The 22,781-nt window shown below is 40.9% G+C and overlaps 1 protein-coding gene across 4 annotated transcripts in view; it reads left to right on the top strand.

The window, feature by feature from the left end:
• ankrd13b (ankyrin repeat domain 13B) overlaps positions 1 to 20,542 on the top strand; it is a 33,534-nt gene extending 12,992 nt beyond the window's left edge. Inside the window, exons 2-16 of one of the 4 annotated variants that reach the window (XM_089013858.1) lie at positions 2,671 to 2,806; positions 6,058 to 6,182; positions 7,863 to 7,908; positions 8,583 to 8,726; positions 9,214 to 9,454; positions 11,726 to 11,792; positions 12,220 to 12,301; positions 12,583 to 12,647; positions 13,326 to 13,462; positions 13,796 to 13,953; positions 14,051 to 14,239; positions 15,886 to 16,049; positions 16,158 to 16,234; positions 17,349 to 17,549; positions 17,639 to 20,542. In XM_089013858.1, the coding sequence (XP_088869984.1) occupies positions 2,671 to 2,806; positions 6,058 to 6,182; positions 7,863 to 7,908; positions 8,583 to 8,726; positions 9,214 to 9,454; positions 11,726 to 11,792; positions 12,220 to 12,301; positions 12,583 to 12,647; positions 13,326 to 13,462; positions 13,796 to 13,953; positions 14,051 to 14,239; positions 15,886 to 16,049; positions 16,158 to 16,234; positions 17,349 to 17,549; positions 17,639 to 17,648 (1,842 nt within the window). In that variant the 3' untranslated portion in view covers positions 17,649 to 20,542. The other 3 variants (XM_089013857.1, XM_089013859.1, XM_089013860.1) reach the window with 3 other exon arrangements.
• Positions 20,543 to 22,781: the final 2,239 nt, after the last annotated feature.

Here is a 22,781-nt window from a genome sequence, read left to right as displayed (position 1 = left end):
TCACCCAGGGCCTTGGGGCAGCTGCTCAAGATGTGTTCCAGAGTCCCAAGCTTGGAACACAGGGGGCATGCTGGTGTTTCTGTGGTGCCCCAAGTGCACAGATTAGATGGGCTTGGAAGGACATCTATCTATCTATCTATCTATCTATCTATCTATCTATCTATCTATCTATCTATCTAACTAGCAAGCTACCCAGCTAGCTACGCAGCTAGCGACCGTCTATCTATCCATCTATCTATCATCTATGCAGAGGGAGAGATACAGTATATAGAGTATAATTTCTATCTATCCATCTATCCATCTAACTAGCTAGCTACCCAACTGGCTACCCAGCTAACGACCATCTATAATAATAATACATTTCATTTATAAGGGCCTTTCAAAACTCTCAAGGACAATTTACAGTCACATGATATAACTAGCAAGCTACCCAGCTAGCTACGCAGCTAGCGACCGTCTATCTATCCATCTATCTATGATCTATGCAGAGGGAGAGATACAATATATAGAGTATAATTGCAATCTATCCATCTATCCATCTACCATCCAGTATATATTCACACACAAACACATAAAAGAAACGTTATTGATCCATAATTGGCCTGCCCTCCGTCAATTGTGCCACCAAAGCTAAAAATAAGTGTGGTTATTTGCGACATCAAAGAGCTGACATGGACTCAAACAATGTTTCAAGCCTAAATATGTTTCATTTCAAAGTACATTCAAATGTCGGTTGTGTTCAAATGAATTGGATAGTCAAAATCTTCCAAGATTCCGTGGAGGTACCGTTTCGTGATACTTTACTGCAAAATAAATTGTCTCAAGGGTTCTTACACAATGACCATTTCCATTTTGAATGGTAACATTTCAACTCCTTGCTATAAATAGCCATCTGCATTGTTAAACAATAGAAGGCGCAATTTGGCTTGTAAAATGCTTCTTTTGACATTTATTCGGCTCAGCCATATGCTGCCCGCAGTGTCTTTAGAGACACAACAGATGACAAGGAACGAGCCTTCATTTGCATACGGCACTGTTGTTGCACGGCAAATGCAAGCAAACTATCATGCCTCTCCTACATTGCAACGAGGCATCCACTACCTATCCCCCAGCCGACATTGGCACCCGAGGGAATCTCTGTTGTCTTCTTCAGCTCACTTCTCAGCCTCCTTCAGTCTAGCCTCTTGCTGCACGCTCTATTTTTCAGCGCCGCACTCATCCCATTCTGTTTCCCATCACTCATCCGTATTTTTTGTTCTGTTTTTTTCCCCCTATCTATCTCTGACCGTGTCTCCATGGTGGTCGCGCTTAAAGTACAACCGACGTCTCCGGACAAGTTGTGTCCATAATTTGTAAAATGGCTTCAAATTACTTCTACTGAGCGTATTTTACAAAGATTGCACCACATATAGCTATATTTTACATTTTAAGACTCGCGCTGAATATTCAGGAAGTCTTATTTTTGAGTTGGTGACGAGTCCGTATGTGACGTCACTAAAGGAACGCCCCTGACTGAAAAAAAGACACATTATAGCAGTCCTTCCATCATGTCAATGTATTTTGCTGTACTTGTTTGGTCTGAAAACCTCGTGTTGCACCAAAAACCGCCAGAAGAGGGCGACCAAGCTCCATGGAAGGAATTTATCAGCCTGTGGACACGGGCTAATTAATTCATCAAAGGAGCTTGGACGCCATTTTCTGCCTCTTTTTGGGTGATACATTTCCCCCCAATGTTGCCTGAAATGGCACGGAATAAATTCTTTAATTGATTGCATGTATGTTTTCCTCTTCAGAACTATTTAAATAATATTCATAACTGGATGTGTAACAAGAAAGCATATTCTCCGAATCTGAAGCCATTGTTTTAATTCTCCAGCAATGGCGTGACGTCGCGAACTGGGGGGCGGGTCTTTCAGAAAATGCCCAATTCGCAGCTCATTTTTTTGCAGGTTTTGGACACTTTAAGTCATTTTTATTGGTGTTTTGCATTTAAATAAAAATATCATACTGCGTGTTTCGGGTATTTTAGATGCTATAAAACGTTTTTCTGATGACAGTTGGGAAACAAAAAAGTGATGTCGGTTGTCCTTTAAGCACTTTCTGCACACTCTGTTGTATGAAGCAGTTTTAGATGAAAGATGAGAGGGTCAAAGCCTCCTTTTCACCAGTGAATCAGGGACGCAATGGTGAAATGTGCGAAATGAGCTTCAAACATGAAGCTGTAGCATCCATTGACGAAAAGAGACTGTCTCACATCTCCTGTTCCACGTAAATCCGTGATGAAGTGATGAATAATTAGTTTTGGAATTTGAAAGTGAAAACTGTCTGTCCGAAAACTATTCCATATTCTGAATGGTTTTAAGAAAACAGACTGGAAAAGTTGGAGAGTTTCAGGTAAAAGACCCCCAAAATACAGAATATACTGCAGAAGGGTAGCGGCAATCATCATGAGTGGACAGATCAATTAGCACTTGTCACCAGCTCCCTCTCCACGTCTCTGCTTTCAACTTCTTGTTGATCGTTCTATTTATATTTGCATAATGGCACTCTCCCCGCTCCGGAGAGGCACACTATTATGCATTTATTCCAAATATAGTCTTCGATTCGATGTTACATGACTTTACTTTCTCTCTCTCTATCTGTTCCCCTTTGTTTGTTTCCTCCTCTCAGACTGATTTAGAGTCTGTGGATCCCCGGGGTCGAACTCCTCTCCACCTGGCTGTCACGCTAGGCCATCTGGACTGTGCCAAAGTTCTGCTGCAGCATGGAGCTGATGTCAGCAAGGAAAACCGCAACGGCTGGACTGGTTGAGTGGCTATTGTATTTCTTTCATTGAATTGCTTCATCTATTCCTGGGTGGGAATGCATTTCAGATCTCAACAGGCATCATTTGGATGCTACCTATCATAGCTAAAGAACAGTTATGAAATTATTAATCACCATGGCAGAAATTCCGGCCAGGCAGAGTCAAAATCAACACTGATTATACAGGGCGACCCCAAAAAAACGGGCCCCCAACATAAATAGTTTCTTAGTGTTTTGTCCGAATGAAATAAAACTTTGGTCATAACTAGTTTATTATATGCAAAACATCACATTAAAACACGCAGGTCTTTGGCAATTTTTTCTCTGTTCTACAGTATATGTTCTAGATGCCCCCCCCCCCCCCCATTTCTTGAGGCGCAGACTGAATTGGTAATGGCTCTTATCTCCTCCCCAATGGCCCGCAGTTCCGTGATGGGTCTGGGTTTCCCTGCGTAGACTCTGTCCTTGAGATAGCTCCAAAGAAAAAGATCTGGGGGGCTTAGGTCCGAGCTGTGGGGTGCCCACTCAAAATCAGTCTTGAGACTGATCACTCGCTCTCCGAAGCTCACTTTCGGCCAATCTCAGGACAGGTTTGAGGTGTGAATTCTTGCTCCGTCTTGCTGGAACCAGAACTTGCTCATAAGCGACGGGTAAATGGACCAATTCAGTCTGTAAGTACGTCATGGACAACTTCGTGCTGCGCTTCAAAACGGGGCCTAATTAGAGATGGGGACCGTTTTGTTTTTTTTTTGTTTTTTTTTGTGGGGGTCACCCTGTATTTGCCTGAGCACATTATCATGACACCACTCTGGCCAGCCAAAACCATTATCTCCAAATTGGTGAACCACCTGGTCCCATTAGAACTTCTAGGCCTATGAGAACAGATTATGAAAGAAGGCCATCCATCCATCCATTTAATAATCTACCTCTTATTATGCTGGACTGTAAACGGGGAACATTCTGAAACAGTTGCCAGCCAATTGCAGATGGAAGGAGCCAATTTGAGCGAATGCTATACATAACAGGTGTTTATAAATAACTACAGAGCAAAGAAAGCGGTCAAGCACATATTAGTCTGTGTCACATGATTTGTGGGATGTTTTTGCGCAAATCTCCTGGCTGGGTTGTCGCTTAAGTGTGTTGGGCTTCTGTCTTTGTCCAAGGTTTTACAGATTGTAAAGTTGTTTGGATTGGACATATGAGGAGAGCACTCACAAACTGTGTGTACCCTCAGTGGTCTTTTAACAAATGTCAGAAGGAAAGAATAGGAAATGAAACCAAAAATTCCAAAGATATAAAAAGGAGAGGAGTAGCAGTACCTTACATTGTAGGAGTTTCTGAAAAACTACACGGTCATTTGGCAACACAAAATTCCTACTTATTTCAAACCGATAAACACTTTCAAGGACAATCGACATCACTTTTTCGTTTCCTAACTGACATCAGAAAAAATGTTTTATAGCATCTAAAATACCAAAAACACATGATATTTTTAGTCAAATGCAAAACACCAATAAAAAATGACTTAAAATGTGCTGAAACTGCAAAAAATTGAAAACGGAAGTGGCCAGTTTCAGAAGGTCCCGCCCCCTCGTTTGTGGTGTCACGCCAAGACGTCTTGCCTTGCTCGAGAATCAAAACAATGGCTTCAGATTTGGAGAATATGCTTTCTTGTTACTCATCCAGTTATGAATATGATTCAAATAGTTCTGAAGAGGAAAGCATACATGTTTGCAATCGATTAAAGAAGTTATTCCCTGTCATTTTGAGGTATCTGGGGGGGGGGGGGGGGTGTAGCAAGGAAAAGAGGCAGAAGATGGCGACAAAGCTCCGTGGAAACGGGCTGATTAAGTCCTTACAATTTTTATCAGCGAATATCAAATACATGCTTGGTGGCAACACACAAGGATTCACCAGCGCGTTATTTATGTGTTTTCCTTCTAATTTCGCCATCACCACGGATCAACACGAAGTTTGATCAGACCAAACCGCAAAATGCATTGAGGTAATGCAAGGTATGTCCTTTCTCGGTCAGGAGCGTTCCTTCAGTGACGTGACGTGAGGACTCGTCACCAACTCAAAAACAAGACTTCCGGAATATTCAGCGTGAGTCTTGAAACGTAAAATATAGCTATATGCGGTGGAATCTTTGTAAAATACGCTCAGTAGAAGTCATTTGAAGCGATTTTTACAAATGATGGACACAACTTGTCCAGAGGCGTCGGTTGTCCTTTAAGGCAAATTAGTGCATCCAAAAGATAGGCTACCAAATGAAAAACAAAGTAATGTAGTTTTTTCAATACATTGTAAGAATGAACATTGTAAAGAGCAATACATTGGGGAGACTAAACAAATTCTCAAAAAAAGACTTTATCAAAATTGCAGGGATAATACTAGTGGGCCTCAATCGGCAGTACATATGCATCTAAAAGCTAGCAACCAATCATTTGATGACAATGAGGTTAAAATCTTTAAATTAAAAGCGAAAGAACATAGATGGTTTGAAAGCGGAGGAAAAGAAGCGATGTTCATAAATCAGCTAAATCCTTTACTAAACCGAGATGGTAGTGTGAGATTCAATTTGGATCATTCACGATAGTAACTATCAGTGGAGCAGCTGCAGGGAGTAGTCCTCTGCTCCCCCCCAACCTGAGAGCAGGGACCTATCACAGCAGAGTCTGGTACCACCATGTCTGGACAGTAGGGATATATATAGGGCTGTTACTACCAGTAAGACTTTAGTTCGCTGAAGAAGCATCTTGGATAAGAAGCGAAACGTCCGACACCTTCAAAGAAGTACAGATGACGGCTGAAGAAACCTTTTCATCGATGGACCACTCCTGTATGACTGAGAGCTTACACAGACGTTTGGATTGAAAACTTCATTGGCTTGATGCAAATGCTACGGTTAGCGTCCATTATGCAAATTTGACATATCACCTTGTGATAAACTGATGTGTGCTTCTCAGAAGAGACAGTTAGTGCAATGTTGGAAAAAAAATCTTGTCGCTAAGAAACATTATTGTCTTGTTAAATTTTTCTTTCTGTGTCAAGCAAGCTCTTAGATGAATAATGAAGTGGGTACCTGATGAAGGGGTTCAAAAATGCACTGATTCATCATCATGCCCAATTTCTTTTCTTTGATCCACTTCAGATTCCGCCTGGCTCCTTAAATTGCTCCCGCACATCAATTTTAGATGAGGGCTGAGTGATTGGCTCTTATTTGTCACTACTTCTTACGCTATCTCGCAGTTCTTCAGGAGGCAGTCAGTACAAGCGATCCAGAGCTGGTGCGCCTTGTACTGCGTTACCGTGACTACCAAAGGACTGCCAAAAGACTAGCGGGCATCCCCGTACTGTTGGAACGACTGCGCCAAGTGGGTTTTCACACAAACACATGCAAAAAAAAAAAAAAACACAAAGCATAAACAACTCAACAATTGCACATCAAAAGAGGCTTTGAAGCAGTCGTGCTATCATTTGATTGAGAGATTTTTTTTGACATCCTTATTTTCAGATGAAATATTCCTATTTTCTTTATAACCCACGCATATATTATTGTTCCACTGCTGCTCATATGATATGCTTTCCTATTTTGACTTGAAATTAATGTTTTGCATGTATTTATGTATTCATTTATTTATGTATTTATTTATTTGTTTATTCATTCATACATGTATTTATTTATTTATTAATGTATGTATTTATTCATTTTTTCTTCTATCAATCAATCTATCAATCTATCAATTTATTAATCTATGAATTTATAAATTTAGTATTTTATTCATCTATTAATTTATTTAACATATGTATCTATTTATCTATTTATCTTGTATTTTTTTATTTATTCATTTTTTCTGATCTTCATTTCTTTGTCGATCAATTAATCAATCTATTTATCTATCTATTTATTTATTCATTTATTGGTGTCTGTGTGATTGACACCATCAGAGCGGTATGTACATATGTATTGGGGGTGTATATTTGTATGCACAGTGATCACCAACAAAACACACACAAAAGCGTTCAAAATTAAGCATAAACATATAATTTTGGAGATACACAGGGAAGAAGGTTAACCACTCTTCCCCTTTTTTCTTGTTATTTATTTCCCTTCTCTTTTTGTTGTTCCTTTCAGCTTTTCGGAGTGTCAATAATAGGCGGTTCAGTAGCTCCTAGGGTTGAATATTATATTCTTTTTCTTTTACAACCACCCGCTCCTCTTTTTTTTAACCAACATTAACTCAGAGCAGTGCTGCAGATACAGTATGTGCACTTGTTTACAGTGTACTTGTGTAAGGACTCCTCAGAGGATATTTTGAGCGTATCTGACAATGGAAACGGCTTTAGATCTGAAATAGCCTCTCTCACCTTTGACAGGAAAACACAGACATAAAACAAGAAGGTTTGTTTACTGTAGCTTGGCTCAAGGCGCAAGTTGCTCAAATCACATTTTGTGGAAACAATTTTTTGACGGGGCTGCTCACGATTGCATTTTTCGGATGTACATTCCATTTAAGTCTTAGGGTGGCCTTATTTTGGGGTTTGAAAAAGGGGATTTTGTGTCAACAGAGGTCACAATTTATGACATTCAACTTTTTCATCACGGTCAAAATATTTAATAAAGAATTTGATTTGACCATTCTGATGCACATTAGGCCATTAGGCTGTATTTTATATCTTTCAGTCATGTTCATCACATGGGATGTTAATATACTTGGGGAACTTACCACCATGTGAACCCGCATGGTGCATGCAAACCAGTGACACGCATACAAGGTGCAGTCAAGCACATACACTTGCAAATGTCACAAACGTCAGGCCGCGTTCCTCCTCCGCTGCGTTCACCCACATCCTTTCTCCTCCATCATGTGCTATTATATACCCACGCGCGCATAATAATACACAAGCAGTGTTCAGTGCCAGTCAAAACACCTTTTGGCAGGCATCAGCCTTTTTATTGACGCTCCATCTTTTCCTGCCCATTAGCTCTCTTTGTTGATCAATGGCTTTCATGCTTTGTTGACACCAATGGTTGCATTCTGTTGTCTGTGCAGGCCCAGGACTTCTATGTGGAAATGAAATGGGAGTTTACCAGCTGGGGTTGGTACAATGTGTTTCTTTTTTTTTTTTAGCACCGACTATCTGGTTGGCTTGCTACCCATCCATTCGTGAATCCATACATCTATTTAATAAAAAAAACATTCATCCATCCATCCATTGAATAAAAAAAACAATCTATCCATCCACCCAAACCCCTCTTTCCATCCATCCACCAATGCCACCCAACAAAAAAACATCAATCCATCCAATAAAAAATCCATCCATCCACCCCACCCAAAAAATTCCATACATCCATTCATCTCACCCAATAAAAAATCCATCATGCACCCTCAAATCCATCCATCAATCCCACCCAACAAAAAATCCATCCATCCATCCATCCATCCATCCACCCACCCAGACACCATCCATCCATCCCACCCAACAAAAAAATCCATCCATCTAACACCAAAAAAATCCATCCATCCATCTTACCCAACAAAATATCCATCCATCCACCCATCCCACTCAACAAAAAAATCCATCCATCCACCCATCCCACCCAACAAAAAAAACATCCATCCGAACACCCACCCATCCATCCATCAATCATACCACTCAACAAAAAAATCCATCCATCCATCCATACACCCACCAATCCGCCCATCGTCTACCTCTGATCTCTATCTGATATATCCACTGTCCCTCTTTAACATATTTGTATTTGTCCTCAGTGCCCCTCGTCTCTCGTATCTGCCCCAGCGACACCTACAGGGTTTGGAAAAGTGGTCAGTGTCTCCGCGTCGACACTACCCTCACCGGATTTGAGCAGATGACGTGGCAAAGAGGAAATCGCAGCTTCATTTTCAGGGGACAAGGTCAAAATGGTCCGTTATATTTGCACACGCATGTACCTAGACTTAGAAAAAAATTAACCACTCCCAATGTCAGAATGACATCGCACTTGAGTCGTTCTGAAATATTATGAACTAAGATTATATTGTAGCATCAAGTTACTCAAGCACATTGTGATATTTTTCAGTGACGTGATGCAAGTGCGAAATGAAACAAATCCCAAAGCTACGTGTGACATGCTGTCTCTTTCCCGAGCTCGTTTCTTCGCAAGTACATCTCAAATTTTGTGCTCATGTTTCTCCCCTAGCTCCATTGTTCTCATTTTATATTTATAATTGTTCATTTTGCATATTCTCCCACTGTATCTGTCTCCTTTTCCTCTGCCCTTGTGAGCCTATATTAACATGTTCCCTCTTCAAATCAATCACAGACACGCAAGTTGGAAATATTTTTTGGGATGCTTAAGCTGCCCCAACCTTCCTTCTACAACGTTCTCATATGACATCCCAGACTCCAACGCTGAGGTGATCGAGGTCGACCACGACAGGCAACTGGTATTCTGCGAGACCCTGTGCGTCTCAACTCTTGCGGCGCTTTCACCTGGACGAGGGAAAGGTGGCGCCTGCAGCAATACAGCCGCTGGTTTGGGCTTATTGGCGGGAGTGCAGCCCAGCGACGAGCAGGTGGCGGCGCGACTGTCTGCCGCTGTGGTGACCACTCAGCTGGACACGCGCAACATTGCCTTTGAGAGGTCGGATATAATGGAGGCTACATGATTATTAAATTCAAGTGCTGCAATGTCTATCGAGACTATAGATACTCACATTTAAATTTGGCCTACATACAACATACACCGCAGACAAAAGAGCATGCACCAGCATAGGTTAAAAATCACCTGCGTTTTCATTGTAATTTTTAAATATGTTTTTGAAAACGTAAAAACTTTCAGGCCTCACTGTCCGCAAACACAAAAATACTGTACAAAAAGGTCCACCAGAATGCATTCCATTTTCTCAAAATCCAACAGTGCGCCTGACAAATTATCCGCCTGATATATGGATCCATATTCAGATTTTTAGGACAAAGTATAGTAAATTTTGTGTAAAGCGTTTTGTTACAACAGCAACAGTTGTGAAAGTTCTATTGAAAATAATCTTGTATTGTATTTCCTTAAAGGACAACCGACACCATTTTTTTGTTTCCTAACTGACATCAGAAAAACGTTTCATAGCATCTAAAATACCCAAAACACGCAGGCTGATATTTTTAGTCAAATACAAAACACCAATAAAAATGACTGAAAGTGTCCAAAAACTGCCACAAATCAGCTAGAAACTGGGGATTTTCAGAAAGTCTCACCCCCAGTTCGTGATATCATGCCATGTCGTCTTGCCTTGCTCAAGAAACACGGCTCACGGAGTTCAGATTTGGAGAAGATGCTTTCTTGTTACTCATCCAGTTATGAATATGATTCAAATAGTTCTGAAATCATAAATGTTTGCAATCGATTAAAGGAGTCCTCCCATATCAATTCGAGCCGTCAATGACAGCAATGTAGCGTCCCAGAAAATGCACAAGTTGGCGCCTAAGCTCTGTTGGAAAAGGGCTGATTTGTCTGCTGGGAATGTGTGTCAGCTCGTATCAAATAGTAGTATTGGTGCAACACACAATTCACCATCGTGTTATTTATGTATTTTCCTTCTAATTTTGCCATCAACATGGATCAACACTAAGTTTTCGGACCAAACAAGGTACCCAAAATGCATTGTGTGTCGCTTTCTCGGTCAGCGACGATACCTACCGTGACATCACGGTAGGTATCGTCACCAACTCAAAAACAAGACTTTCCGTATATTCAGCGCCAGTCTTAAAACGTGAAATATAGCTATATGCCGTGGAATCTTCGTAAAATACGCTCAGTAGAAATCATTAGAAGTGATTTTACAAATTATGGATACAACTTGTCGGGAGGCGTCGGTTCTCCTTTAAGCATTGTCTGGCGAAAACCACCAAATAAGGAAAGAAAGAAAGTGTGTGAGACAATTTCTAATGAAGAAGACGAGTTAATAAATGAATCATATCTCCTTAATCCCCTCTGGACACCAAAGTAATTTATTACAGTGCACTTGACTTTCCCTGTCTTTAAGCGTAATGCTTCATGGCACTGATTTCTTTACACAATTAGCAGAATAAAATGTTTAAAGAGAGAAGACAGAGTGACGCGAAGGTGCTTGGCAAGTTTGTGAGGTGAAAGTAAGCTCTTCGTCAGGCATGAAGCTCAAAGTGTCAACCTTGCATTTGTGCTCCCTTTCTATATGCAAATTAATTATTTAGAATGCATGCGAGCAAGCCAAAATGTGAAGCCCCGCACACGCGTTGCATATCTTTAGTCGGCCATGAACAGAAGGCATCGCAACAATCTACTTTTTCACGACGTGATTATATTGTGAATGCCGACCTACTCACAATTCGCGATTGACAAATCAAGAAAACCTCACCTATTTGCACCCTTTCTGTTCTTTATTAGTATCGCAGTGGATAAATTTATATTTCACAGCTGCAAAGTTATGAAAGTAAGAGGAAAGGAAAGGAAGAAGTAGAAAAACAAAATACAGGTGCTGGTGTAAAGGCAGCCATTCCTGCGGCGCCATCTTGAAGTCAAAACAACCACAAAAAAGTAAATAACAAATAATGTGACACAAAACAAAAGACAGACAGTCATTCAATCTTAAGCTCTTTCTACACCCTCGTTGTTGCATGACGCAGCTCTAGATGAAAGAGGAGAGGATCAAAGAGTTTGTCTCCTGTCCCATGTAAATCCGTTTCAATTCCAAGCAGCGACACTTCTACATGTGCTCCTTTCTTTTCATCGCGGGCTCCTCAAGCCATGCATCCATCTAGCCGCAAACAGTCCAACGGTCAAAATATTTAATAAGCTCATGCTCGTGAGAGCACTCACTGACAGCTGCCTACAAGGGCCATCTTGGACTTCTTCTATTGATGTAAAGTTTGTTGATTACAGGAACAAGACCGGCATTTTGGGCTGGAGGAGCGAGAAGACCGAGACTGTGAACGGATATGAAGCCAAGGTAAGCGAGAGCCACTGGCATCTGTTTGCTCAAGTGTCACAGGGGATCGATCGGGAGACATGTCGCATTTTGAGGACCGTCAATCACAAAGTGCTTTCAAAGCTATTTGGACCGGGCTCAGCAGCTATTTTCTACAATTAAAAGTTCGGAACAAAGATGGATTCACTCAGTTGAGCGACTTTCCTCGCTGCGGTTGTTTGACATATTTGACTTTCCGGTCATGGAACACACGCTGGCGATGTAACTCGATGAATATTATAGTGTGATGGGCTGACTTGTTGTCATGTATTGCTGTGAGGTTAATGTTTTGTACATCTTTATTGCGGCAATACAAACGAGTTGTTAATCAGTATCGCGCCAAGCGGCCATTTGGTATTTTATTGCTCGCTCATCACCGTCATTTTCATAATTTCTTCCATTTTTTTAGGTGTATGCTGCATCAAATGTGGAGCTCATCACCAGAACCAGAACAGACCACCTGTCAGACCAGAACAAGAACAAGATTAAAGGTTCCTAATAATTTATCATATGATATTGAATGTTTCCACCATCGTAATATGTAATACAGTATTTTGGCAATTTTCATTTTCGTTTATTTATTTACTTTTTTAGATTTTAGAATGTTTGTGAAATTTGTGTTTTGCAAATGCTTACTTGTATTTATTTATGTATTTATTCATTTATGTATGTAGTTTTTATTTATATATTTATTTATTAAAATGTACCCACTGGTATATTTATACATACAGCTTGTATTTTTTTTTTCACTCGGCTGTTTGTGTGTGAGCAGGTGGGAGGACTCCCCTACAGAACTTCCTCGGGATTGCGGAACAACACATGGGCACAAACAACGGGGTGAGTTCATTCACATTGTTGGGAAAGCACACCTAATAAATAAATAAATAAATAAAGTAAGTAAGTAAGGAATTAAGTTAGTTAGCAAGAAAAATAAATTAAATAAATACATAAATAAGTACTTTTATGTTTATTTAAACAAACAAATACATACATAATAAACAAATAAAAAACGAAAATAAATAAATAAATAATAATAAATAAATAAAACAAACGAATGCATAAATGAATAACAAAATATAAAAAAATCTAAATACATAAATACATATGTGAAAGAAAAAAATAAGTAAAAATAAATATGTAGATATGTTTATGTAAACAAACATACATAAAAATAAATATCAGTACTGTATATAATACATGGATGAACCAACAAATAAACAGATAAACAAACAAACAAATAAATAACAAAAACATTCAGTTAGGATTCAAATTCGATGTCACCTCATTGTACTGCAATACTCTATCAGAATCAGAATCATCTTTATTGCCAAGTATGTAGAACACACAAGGAATTTGTTTCCGGTAGAACACGCTGCACTAGTATCGTCGTCAAAAAAAAACTGCTAAGTGGCACTATACAGTTCCATTTTGGCTACTGTTGAATCTGTATATACTATCCTATAGTATATACAATTTATATCATTTTACTGTACTGTATTCACGTTGGCTCCGTAGGCCTTGGTGACCCAGATGTCCCCTCCAGCAGCAACTAACCCTGCTGCACTAAGCGCTGAGGAATACTTCAACCCAAGCTCTTCTCCCATGCTGAGGGACATCGGCCACCCGTGCCAACTCACCACCAAGACCCAAAGGTAAGTTGATAGACCCACCAAAGCAGAAAAGCAAATATGCATGCATTGATGTCGCTCTGTAAACTCAGCCACCAATTTGCTATTAAGCGGACTAAACGACAAATTACTTAACTGTGGTAATTTCTGACACTGATGCCTTGAATTGACTTACGGGGCTCCAACAGCCATTTCCAATTTGAGTATCGATTGGACAAACGTAACTTGGAGACTCGAATGTCATTTTATATCAATTGAAGCAATCATCAAAATTCAGGACATAAAAATCACAAATGAGTTCCTCATGTGCAGAGCCGAAAGATCAGTCATGTTAACTCATCAGTCTCTTTTATCCAGATTCAAAGCAAAGCTGTGGCTGTGCGAGTCCCATCCACTTTCATTGGCAGAACAAGTGGCACCTATCATCGACCTCATGGCCATTTCCAATGCTCTGTTTGCAAAGCTGCGTGACTTCATCACGCTGCGCTTGCCGCCGGGCTTTCCTGTCAAGATCGGTGAGAAAAGCGCAGAGGGGGCGAAGGAACAAAACAAAAAAAACTGCTTGAAAAACAGATGATAATGCATCGAATATCATTTCTTTGCCCCCGACAGAGATCCCTCTCTATCACATCCTAAACGCCAGGATCACTTTCAACAACTTGAACGGCTGTGAGGAAGGAGCAGGCGTGCGCCCTGACAATGAAGCAGCAGTGGAAGGGGGCGGACAAAGGTATAATCTGAGGACGGACACCCCCTCTCCTGGCAGTGACTCCTCGAGTGTGTCCAGCTCCAGCTCCACCAGTGAGAAAACTCACTCTCTCACTCTCTCACTCTCTCACTCTCTCACTCTCTCACTTTCTCACTCTCTCACTCTCTCACTCTCTCACTCTCTCACTTCACTCAGACATTTGAATGAGGAATGATGGAATCACCATATGGATTCTGGTTGGGTGAGCTGTAATTGTTGCCCGGGGGCCAAATGCGGCTCGTATTCAATTTTTCATCCAGCCCGGAGCTTCAGTCATAAAATCAATAACGTCAGGCCCACATGTAGAATTAAAACATTGGGCAGTAGTGCTGTTACCAGCGTGTGCAAAATGCTGCCATCTAGAGGCACAATTAGGAACAACAATATATTATACGAGTACCGTATTTTCACCGGAGTATAAGGCGCATATCTTTTTCCATATCTCATTCGCTGCGATTCCCGAATTTATTCTAGAAGTGAAAAGTGTGACGCTGAGCGCCATTCCCAATTTTTTTCTGGTTTTGTTTTTTTCTAGCGGGCGGTGCCGATAAAGTACTGGTCAGACCTCTGGCAATGTTTTTTCCTTTCCACGAGGGAGCAGCCTTTTGTCCAAATTAGCGCTTTGTTACAGCTTCAGCTGTTGTTAAAGCGCCAGATAAAACAATATGCATGTACTGTATTGCATTGTATTTTGGTCACCGCCCTCATTTCAAGATCATATAACTCCAAACCCATATAATTTAGGAATTACATAACTCCTTTTTTTCTGATGAAAGAAGAGAGTCTGAGGTTTCTTACATTGCTTTGAACATTTATGTAGTAGTCCTAAAACTATTCTATAGGTCCTGCTATTTGAGTGAAAAATGACAAAAACCCTGCAGTGGAGTGGACACATATGCACATCGTCTGGCAGTGAATGAGTTAAGATAGCTGAAATTAAAATAAGAAAGCAAATGTGAAACACAGAATGGCTCGCTGAAATGTATTTAAATGAATTTCTGTTATACGTAAAGAGCGCCTGCCAAGTTTGGCCCCACTATATTTTTAACACACTAAATCTGGCCCCCTTTGCAAAACGTTTGGTCACCCCTGCTTTAATCATTGCATTTAATGTCAGTTCTGATTGCGCGAATATCATTGCTGTCTGAAAATATGACAGATGGAAAATAACTCGGCTGAGTCGTGCGAGTTTCTGAAGGTAAAAGGATCTATACCAGACATGGGCAAACTACGGCCCGCGGGCCACATACAAAGCCCGTCAGGCTTTTTAATCCGGCTCGCCGAACTTGTCCAAATTATAGTAAAAACAGTAAAAACTAAAACTCATGGCGAAAAGTTAGCGGACACCGAGGCAGGCAGACAACTCTGAAAAGTTGCCTGCCCGGAAATAAGGTTGCCTGCCCCATATACCAGGTATCTGCGAAATCGTATGTAAATGCCATATCTTTCATATTCCTTGAGACATTTTTTTTTTACCTATAAGGGCTATTTTTCACATTTGAAAGACAGTTAATAAATTGGTTTGTCGTGTTCTTACTGTGCTATGAGGCTTGCACACACTACATTCAATGCTTTAGTATATCCGGCTCAAACACTCCCTCCAAATGCTCCTGGACCAGCCCCTCTGTCAAATTTTAGAACCCATTGTGGCCCGCGAGTCAAAAAGTTTGCCCACCCCTGATCTTTACTGTATGTGCAGTGTCCTGTCGAGCCGGCGAGATCCCCCCCTGTGTGTTTGAGCCCCCGCCTGGATACACCATGCTTGGAGGCAAACAGAGAGACAGCATGAGGGAAGAGGAGGAGGACCTGCTGCAGTTTGCCATTCAACAGAGTCTGCTGGAGGCCGGCTCGGAATACGATCAGGTGTGACCGCCATGCTCCTCGGAGATTTTTGAAAAAGCCACTCTAGCGTATCGCGTTGCTGGAAAATAAAATGCAACCATTTCTGATCGCGTCCTGACGGATTTCTAGGTGACCATATGGGAGGCGCTGACCAATAGCAAGCCTGGAACACACCCACTCTCATGTGATCCAAGTCGCCTGGAGAGGTCAGACTTAAGTTTCATCAACAAACAAAAAATCAATGTCGATGAAACTGTTGCTTGAACTCATCAGCGATCGAGTTGACAATCAAAGGCCTGTTTGAAGACGCTGCCAACATCAGCGTTTTCGCAAAGTATGATTGGCTAGTCAATCATCGTATCACTTGCCACGAGTGATAAGTGCATACTGGCCAGAGCTAGCACACTGTATCTGTAGCGAGCTGCACAAGCAAATATATTGTTGTGTTGATTAAATAGCGGTTTTGTCAACCCAAAATGGCTGAAGACATGGATTTGGTGTCAGATTTACTGTTAAAGCCATTTTCTAGACGGTCTTTAAGGTCATTAAGAAAGGTTGGACAGCTCCGAAGCTCGCAAAAATAGCAAATATTGCAATTTTATGAGGTTATCATCAATCCACACATTTATTCAAATTTGAACAGTATAATGACAGATTCATCAAGTCAAAAGTTATTTTCTGGCCAGCAGCACCCTCTAGTGGACGTGAAGTAAATCACATCACTCTCATAGCTGTGGAGTGATTCAGATGTAGCACTACTGAAGGCCTAGGAATTACATGCACAGCCCGCCAATGCTTTATATACTGAAGTGCACTTATCAGGGGGGAAAAGGGGGGTAAAAGATGTCAAGTTTGTATTTTATGAAGCCCAACAGAAGAAAAAAAATAGCCTTAAACCTTTCACGTTACAAAATGACTTTGCTCCAACATTGTCTCCGACTTCCTGTCCCTGCTCTGCTCTGTTGTTCCTTTTCATACTCTTTTCATCTTTCCTTCCACCCCCCGACTCACATCCTGTATTTTTTTTTCTTTTCGTGCACTCGTGTTTAACGTGCACGCGTGTGTTTAGAGAGCGAGCGGGGAGCGATGACAGATTCCTGCTTTCGCAGTCTACAGATGTTGACTTTGCTTTGTTATCTTTTCTCTGGCTGTCTTCCCTATTTGGAGACTGTTGGATGGACAAGCAAAGCTTCCTCCTTTTCACTTCACACGCTTTCCACAGTGGTTCTCATTTTCCCACAGATAAGAAACCTCAAGTCAACATTTATATTCAAAAAATCTACAGTGACGATTCAACATCTCTTCTTTCACCCTACTTAGGATCCCCCAAACGAAGCCTCGCTCCCCTTCCAGCCGTTCCTCAACCCCCTCCAAGAGGCAGCAGTCGAGCAGCTGCAGCTACGACCAGCAGTTGCGCATCGCCATGGAGATGTCGGCCCGGGAGCAAGAGGAAGCTGAGTTGCGGCGACGGAAGGAGGAGGGAGAGCTGCTGCATATCATTCAGCTTTCGCTCGTGGAGAAGTGAGAATGGCTAATGGGTCAATTCAAACATTGTAAGCACAAAACAAAATAATTAAAAGGGGGAAAAAATAACTGTTGTGCTTTCACAGCCATCCATGACTCAGCTTTCTTGCAAAGCCATAGGATGATGATGCTGATGTCAAGATAATCGACACGAGTATTTCCTTTCTACATTGCACTTTGTTCCTGGTGCCATTTTACAAATAACGGTACCCAATACCTGTTTGGACAAAGGTCTCAATCAGATGACCAATCAGTGACATGTAAACGATGAATCCTTTGTCCTATAATACTGTAAAATGAAAAAAAGTTCATGAGTTGTAGTTAGGTACTTGTGTTTTGCACAAAATTCAAATGTACTGTATTTACACTGTGGCTGGTTTAAGATACTTGAGATAACAAGCGGGAGCACAAACTAAGCCGTAGGAGCACAGGCATGATTTTTTTTTTTAATCTGTGTATTTCAACCTGATTTGAGCCAAAACAGAAGTTTTTGGGTTATTAATTTTCTTGCGATAAAGTCTGACCAGCCGATAAAGTGCTGGTGAGAACTCTGGCAATGTTCTTTCCCTTCCATGAGGGGACAGCATTTGCCTTTCGTGCAGCCGCCCCCATTTCAAGCTGAAATAACTCCAGACCCACAAAACTAAGGGATTAACTCTTTTCTTTCTGATGGAAGAAGAGAGTCTAAGCTTTCTAACGCTGCATTAAAGGACAACAGACGTCACTTTTTTGTTTTTTAACTGACATCAGAAAAACGTTTTATAGCATCTAAAACACCCAAAACACGCAGTATGATATTTTTATTCAAATGCAAAACACCAATAAAAATGACTTAAAGTGTCCTAAATCTGCAAAAAATTGAGCTGCGAATTGTGGTGTCACCCCAAGACGTCTTGCCTCGCTGGAGAATCAAAACAATGGCTTCAGATTCGGAGAATATGCTTTCTTGTTACACATCCAGTTATGAATATGATTCATATAGTTCTGAAGAGGAAAGCATACATGTTTGCAATCAATTAAATAATTTATTTTGTGCCATTTTGAGGCAACATTGGGGGGAAATGTCTCACCCAAAAAAAGAGGCACAAAATGGCGACCTCCTGTGGCCACCTCCGTTTCCACAGGCTGAAAAATTCCTTGTATGGAGCTTGAACGCCCTCTTCTGGCGGCTTTTGGGTGCAACACGGTTTTCAGACCAAACAAGTACAGCAAAATACATCTACGTGATGGAAGGACTGCTACAATGTGTCTTTTTTCGGTCAGGGGCGTTCCTTTTGTGACGTCACGTACAGACTCGTCACCAACTCAAAAACAAGACTTCCTGAATATTCAGCGCCAGTCTTAAAACGTAAAATATAGCTATATGCGGTGGAATCTTATTAAAATACGCCCAGTAGAAGTCATTTGAAGCCATTTTACAAATTATGGACACAACTTGTCCGGAGACGTCGGTTGTCCTTTAAATGTCTATGTAGTCCTAAAACTCAATATTCTGTGGAATTTGAGTGAAAATGACAAAAACCCTGGCACTGGAGTGTTCACATTTTTGCACGTCTGGCAGTGAATGAGTTAATCAACCATGGCGATTTGATATCAATTTGTTTGACACAATTTAATCGCATACAAGTTTGAGGCCAAAAATCAAGGACTTTATTTTTCAGTGTGTAATTGCTGAATTGCTTGTAACGTATCTCTTGCTCAAAATTAGCAAGTTTTATTGGCTTATTTATATTTTTTCATGCAAAGACAGAATTTTGGATGGAACTCTTACATTGGATCTCAGATGTATCGATGACCGACCACGTCGAAATTAAATGCTAATTAAATGGTTTTGAATGCCAATCATAACAGAAATGACAAACCGAAAGCTTTGAGACAGTTGCATACATTTGAAGTTCTTTTCTCGCCAATAGCAGCACAATTTCAGGAGATTTATCCTGCTAATTTTTCATTTATTCACAAATATTCCTAAAGATTTTTTTAATCACTTTAAATGTTTTTATGGCTATGCTATTCAATAAAAGACATCATTTTTTAAGTTTATGCCTCTATAAATGGTAGTTTTTTTTTTAGATTTTAAAGAACAACCGACACTATTTTTTGTTTCGTAACTGACATCAGAAAAACGTTTCATAGCATCTAAAATACCCAAAACACACAGGCTGACATTTTTAGTCAAATGAAAAACACCAATAAAAATGACTTAAAGTCTCTCAAAACGACTTCAAAATGATCTGAGAAAGTTTCAGTTTCGGAAGGTCCCGCCCCCATGTTCGGGACGTCATGCCAAGACGTCTTGCCTTGCTCGAGAATCAAAACAATGGCTTCAGATTCGGAGAAGATACTTTCTTGTTACTCATCCGGTTAAGAATATGATTCAAATAGTTTTGAAGAAGAAAGCATAAATGTTTGCAATCGATTAAAGTGTGTCATTTTGAGGCGTCTGGACTGAAATGTACCATCCCAGAAAATGCACAAGATGGCGCCCAAGCTCCGTTGTAAATGGGCTGATTTGTCTGCTGGGAATTTGTGTCAAATATCAAATCGTAGTATTGGTGCAACACACAACGATTCACCATCGCGTTATTTATGTGTGTTTCCTTCTAATTTCGCTATCAACACTGATCAAAACAAAGTATTCAGACCAAAGTACCCAAAATGCATTGTGTGTCGCTGTCGCGGTCAGGGGCGTTCCAATCGTGACGTCACATGGGGATCGTCATCAACTCGAAAACAAGACTTCCTGAATATTCAGCGCAGTCTTAAAACGTAAAATATAGCTATATGCGGTGCAATCTTTGTAAAATATGCTCAATAGAAGTCATTTGAAATAATTTTACAATTTATGGACACAACTTGTCCGGGGGCGTCGGTTGTCCTTTAAATATTCTGCAGTTGAAACGTTTTAAGTGCAGTTTGTCCCATACTGTGTTAGAAACCAACTTTGTTCAAGTGATAGCCAAGAGTGTGAGCATTTTTTTTTACAAATCTGCTTCAATAAAAAGAAAACCATTTACTACTCACAGCTGTCTCTATTTTGAAGAGAAGTCCGTCACATTTCAGATCAGCTTGCGTGCCAACGAATCCACGTTGTTTGGCCTACGGGTGTCGATTTGATCAACAAATTCAAACCACTGTCATCAGCTCATGCTTCAATTCTGAAGCTGGCATTAAAAAAATCTAAGTGGAGTTTGTGATATCTCTGAAAAAAATCGACTTTATTCAGAGATACTTTAATGTCATCCTTTGCTGGTTAAATAATTGAGTGAGAGCGGACCAGGTGGCCTCTCTCGGTGTTTAATTAGCCGCATGAAGCAATCGGTAAAATGTCAGCACTGACAGACAGGCCTCCCCCCCGAAAGATGAAGTACATTTACTGTCCAGCAGAGGGCAGTAGATGCACGCACGCCGTGGAAGAAGTCACACTCAAGTCAAAACAAGCCAACAGCGTTTATTAACTGTTAACGCACCGAATTAAAAAAACAACAACAAAACTAGCATTGAACACATTCCGCTTTTGCCCAGGTTCAATTAAAACATGAATTAAAGACATTTGTGGGGGGAAAAACACGACAGGAGACGCCTGAGCCTCCATTGACATCAGTGCAAAACATTGTCGTAATAAAAGAAAGAATATCAAAACAGTAAAGTGCATGTTTTGAGAAAAGCCCTCTTGTTGGAGTTAGACATTTTGCAGTGAAGGTCTCCCTCACTTTCACACACGCACAAACACACAGAAAAAAACAACACATACTTGACATGGAGTGCGTAGCTTAGTTCATTTGTGTCCATGAACGGTTATCAGTCCAGTTCAAACATATCCAGTAGTTGACATGAGGGGCTGTGAGGAACATACTTCAGAATCCCCCCCTAACAGACACACACACAGTCACACACGACTGAAATGTTCTCACAAACAGAACGAAAGGATTTTGCTCCAACATTGTCTCCGACTTCCTGTCCCTGCTCTGCTCTGTTGTTCCTTTTCATACTCTTTTCATCTTTCCTTCCACCCCCCGACTCACATCCTGTATTTTTTTTTCTTTTCGTGCACTCGTGTTTAACGTGCACGCGTGTGTTTAGAGAGCGAGCGGGGAGCGATGACAGATTCCTGCTTTCGCAGTCTACAGATGTTGACTTTGCTTTGTTATCTTTTCTCTGGCTGTCTTCCCTATTTGGAGACTGTTGGATGGACAAGCAAAGCTTCCTCCTTTTCACTTCACACGCTTTCCACAGTGGTTCTCATTTTCCCACAGATAAGAAACCTCAAGTCAACATTTATATTCAAAAAATCTACAGTGACGATTCAACATCTCTTCTTTCACCCTACTTAGGATCCCCCAAACGAAGCCTCGCTCCCCTTCCAGCCGTTCCTCAACCCCCTCCAAGAGGCAGCAGTCGAGCAGCTGCAGCTACGACCAGCAGTTGCGCATCGCCATGGAGATGTCGGCCCGGGAGCAAGAGGAAGCTGAGTTGCGGCGACGGAAGGAGGAGGGAGAGCTGCTGCATATCATTCAGCTTTCGCTCGTGGAGAAGTGAGAATGGCTAATGGGTCAATTCAAACATTGTAAGCACAAAACAAAATAATTAAAAGGGGGAAAAAATAACTGTTGTGCTTTCACAGCCATCCATGACTCAGCTTTCTTGCAAAGCCATAGGATGATGATGCTGATGTCAAGATAATCGACACGAGTATTTCCTTTCTACATTGCACTTTGTTCCTGGTGCCATTTTACAAATAACGGTACCCAATACCTGTTTGGACAAAGGTCTCAATCAGATGACCAATCAGTGACATGTAAACGATGAATCCTTTGTCCTATAATACTGTAAAATGAAAAAAAGTTCATGAGTTGTAGTTAGGTACTTGTGTTTTGCACAAAATTCAAATGTACTGTATTTACACTGTGGCTGGTTTAAGATACTTGAGATAACAAGCGGGAGCACAAACTAAGCCGTAGGAGCACAGGCATGATTTTTTTTTTAATCTGTGTATTTCAACCTGATTTGAGCCAAAACAGAAGTTTTTGGGTTATTAATTTTCTTGCGATAAAGTCTGACCAGCCGATAAAGTGCTGGTGAGAACTCTGGCAATGTTCTTTCCCTTCCATGAGGGGACAGCATTTGCCTTTCGTGCAGCCGCCCCCATTTCAAGCTGAAATAACTCCAGACCCACAAAACTAAGGGATTAACTCTTTTCTTTCTGATGGAAGAAGAGAGTCTAAGCTT

Source organism: Hippocampus bargibanti, linkage group LG14, assembly GCF_051943395.1.
Source record: "Hippocampus bargibanti isolate YZ-2025 linkage group LG14, ASM5194339v1, whole genome shotgun sequence".
Classification (NCBI taxonomy): domain Eukaryota; kingdom Metazoa; phylum Chordata; class Actinopteri; order Syngnathiformes; family Syngnathidae; genus Hippocampus; species Hippocampus bargibanti.
The sequence above is the reverse complement of the archived record's forward strand: the minus strand, read 5'-3'. Positions and strand labels throughout refer to the sequence as shown.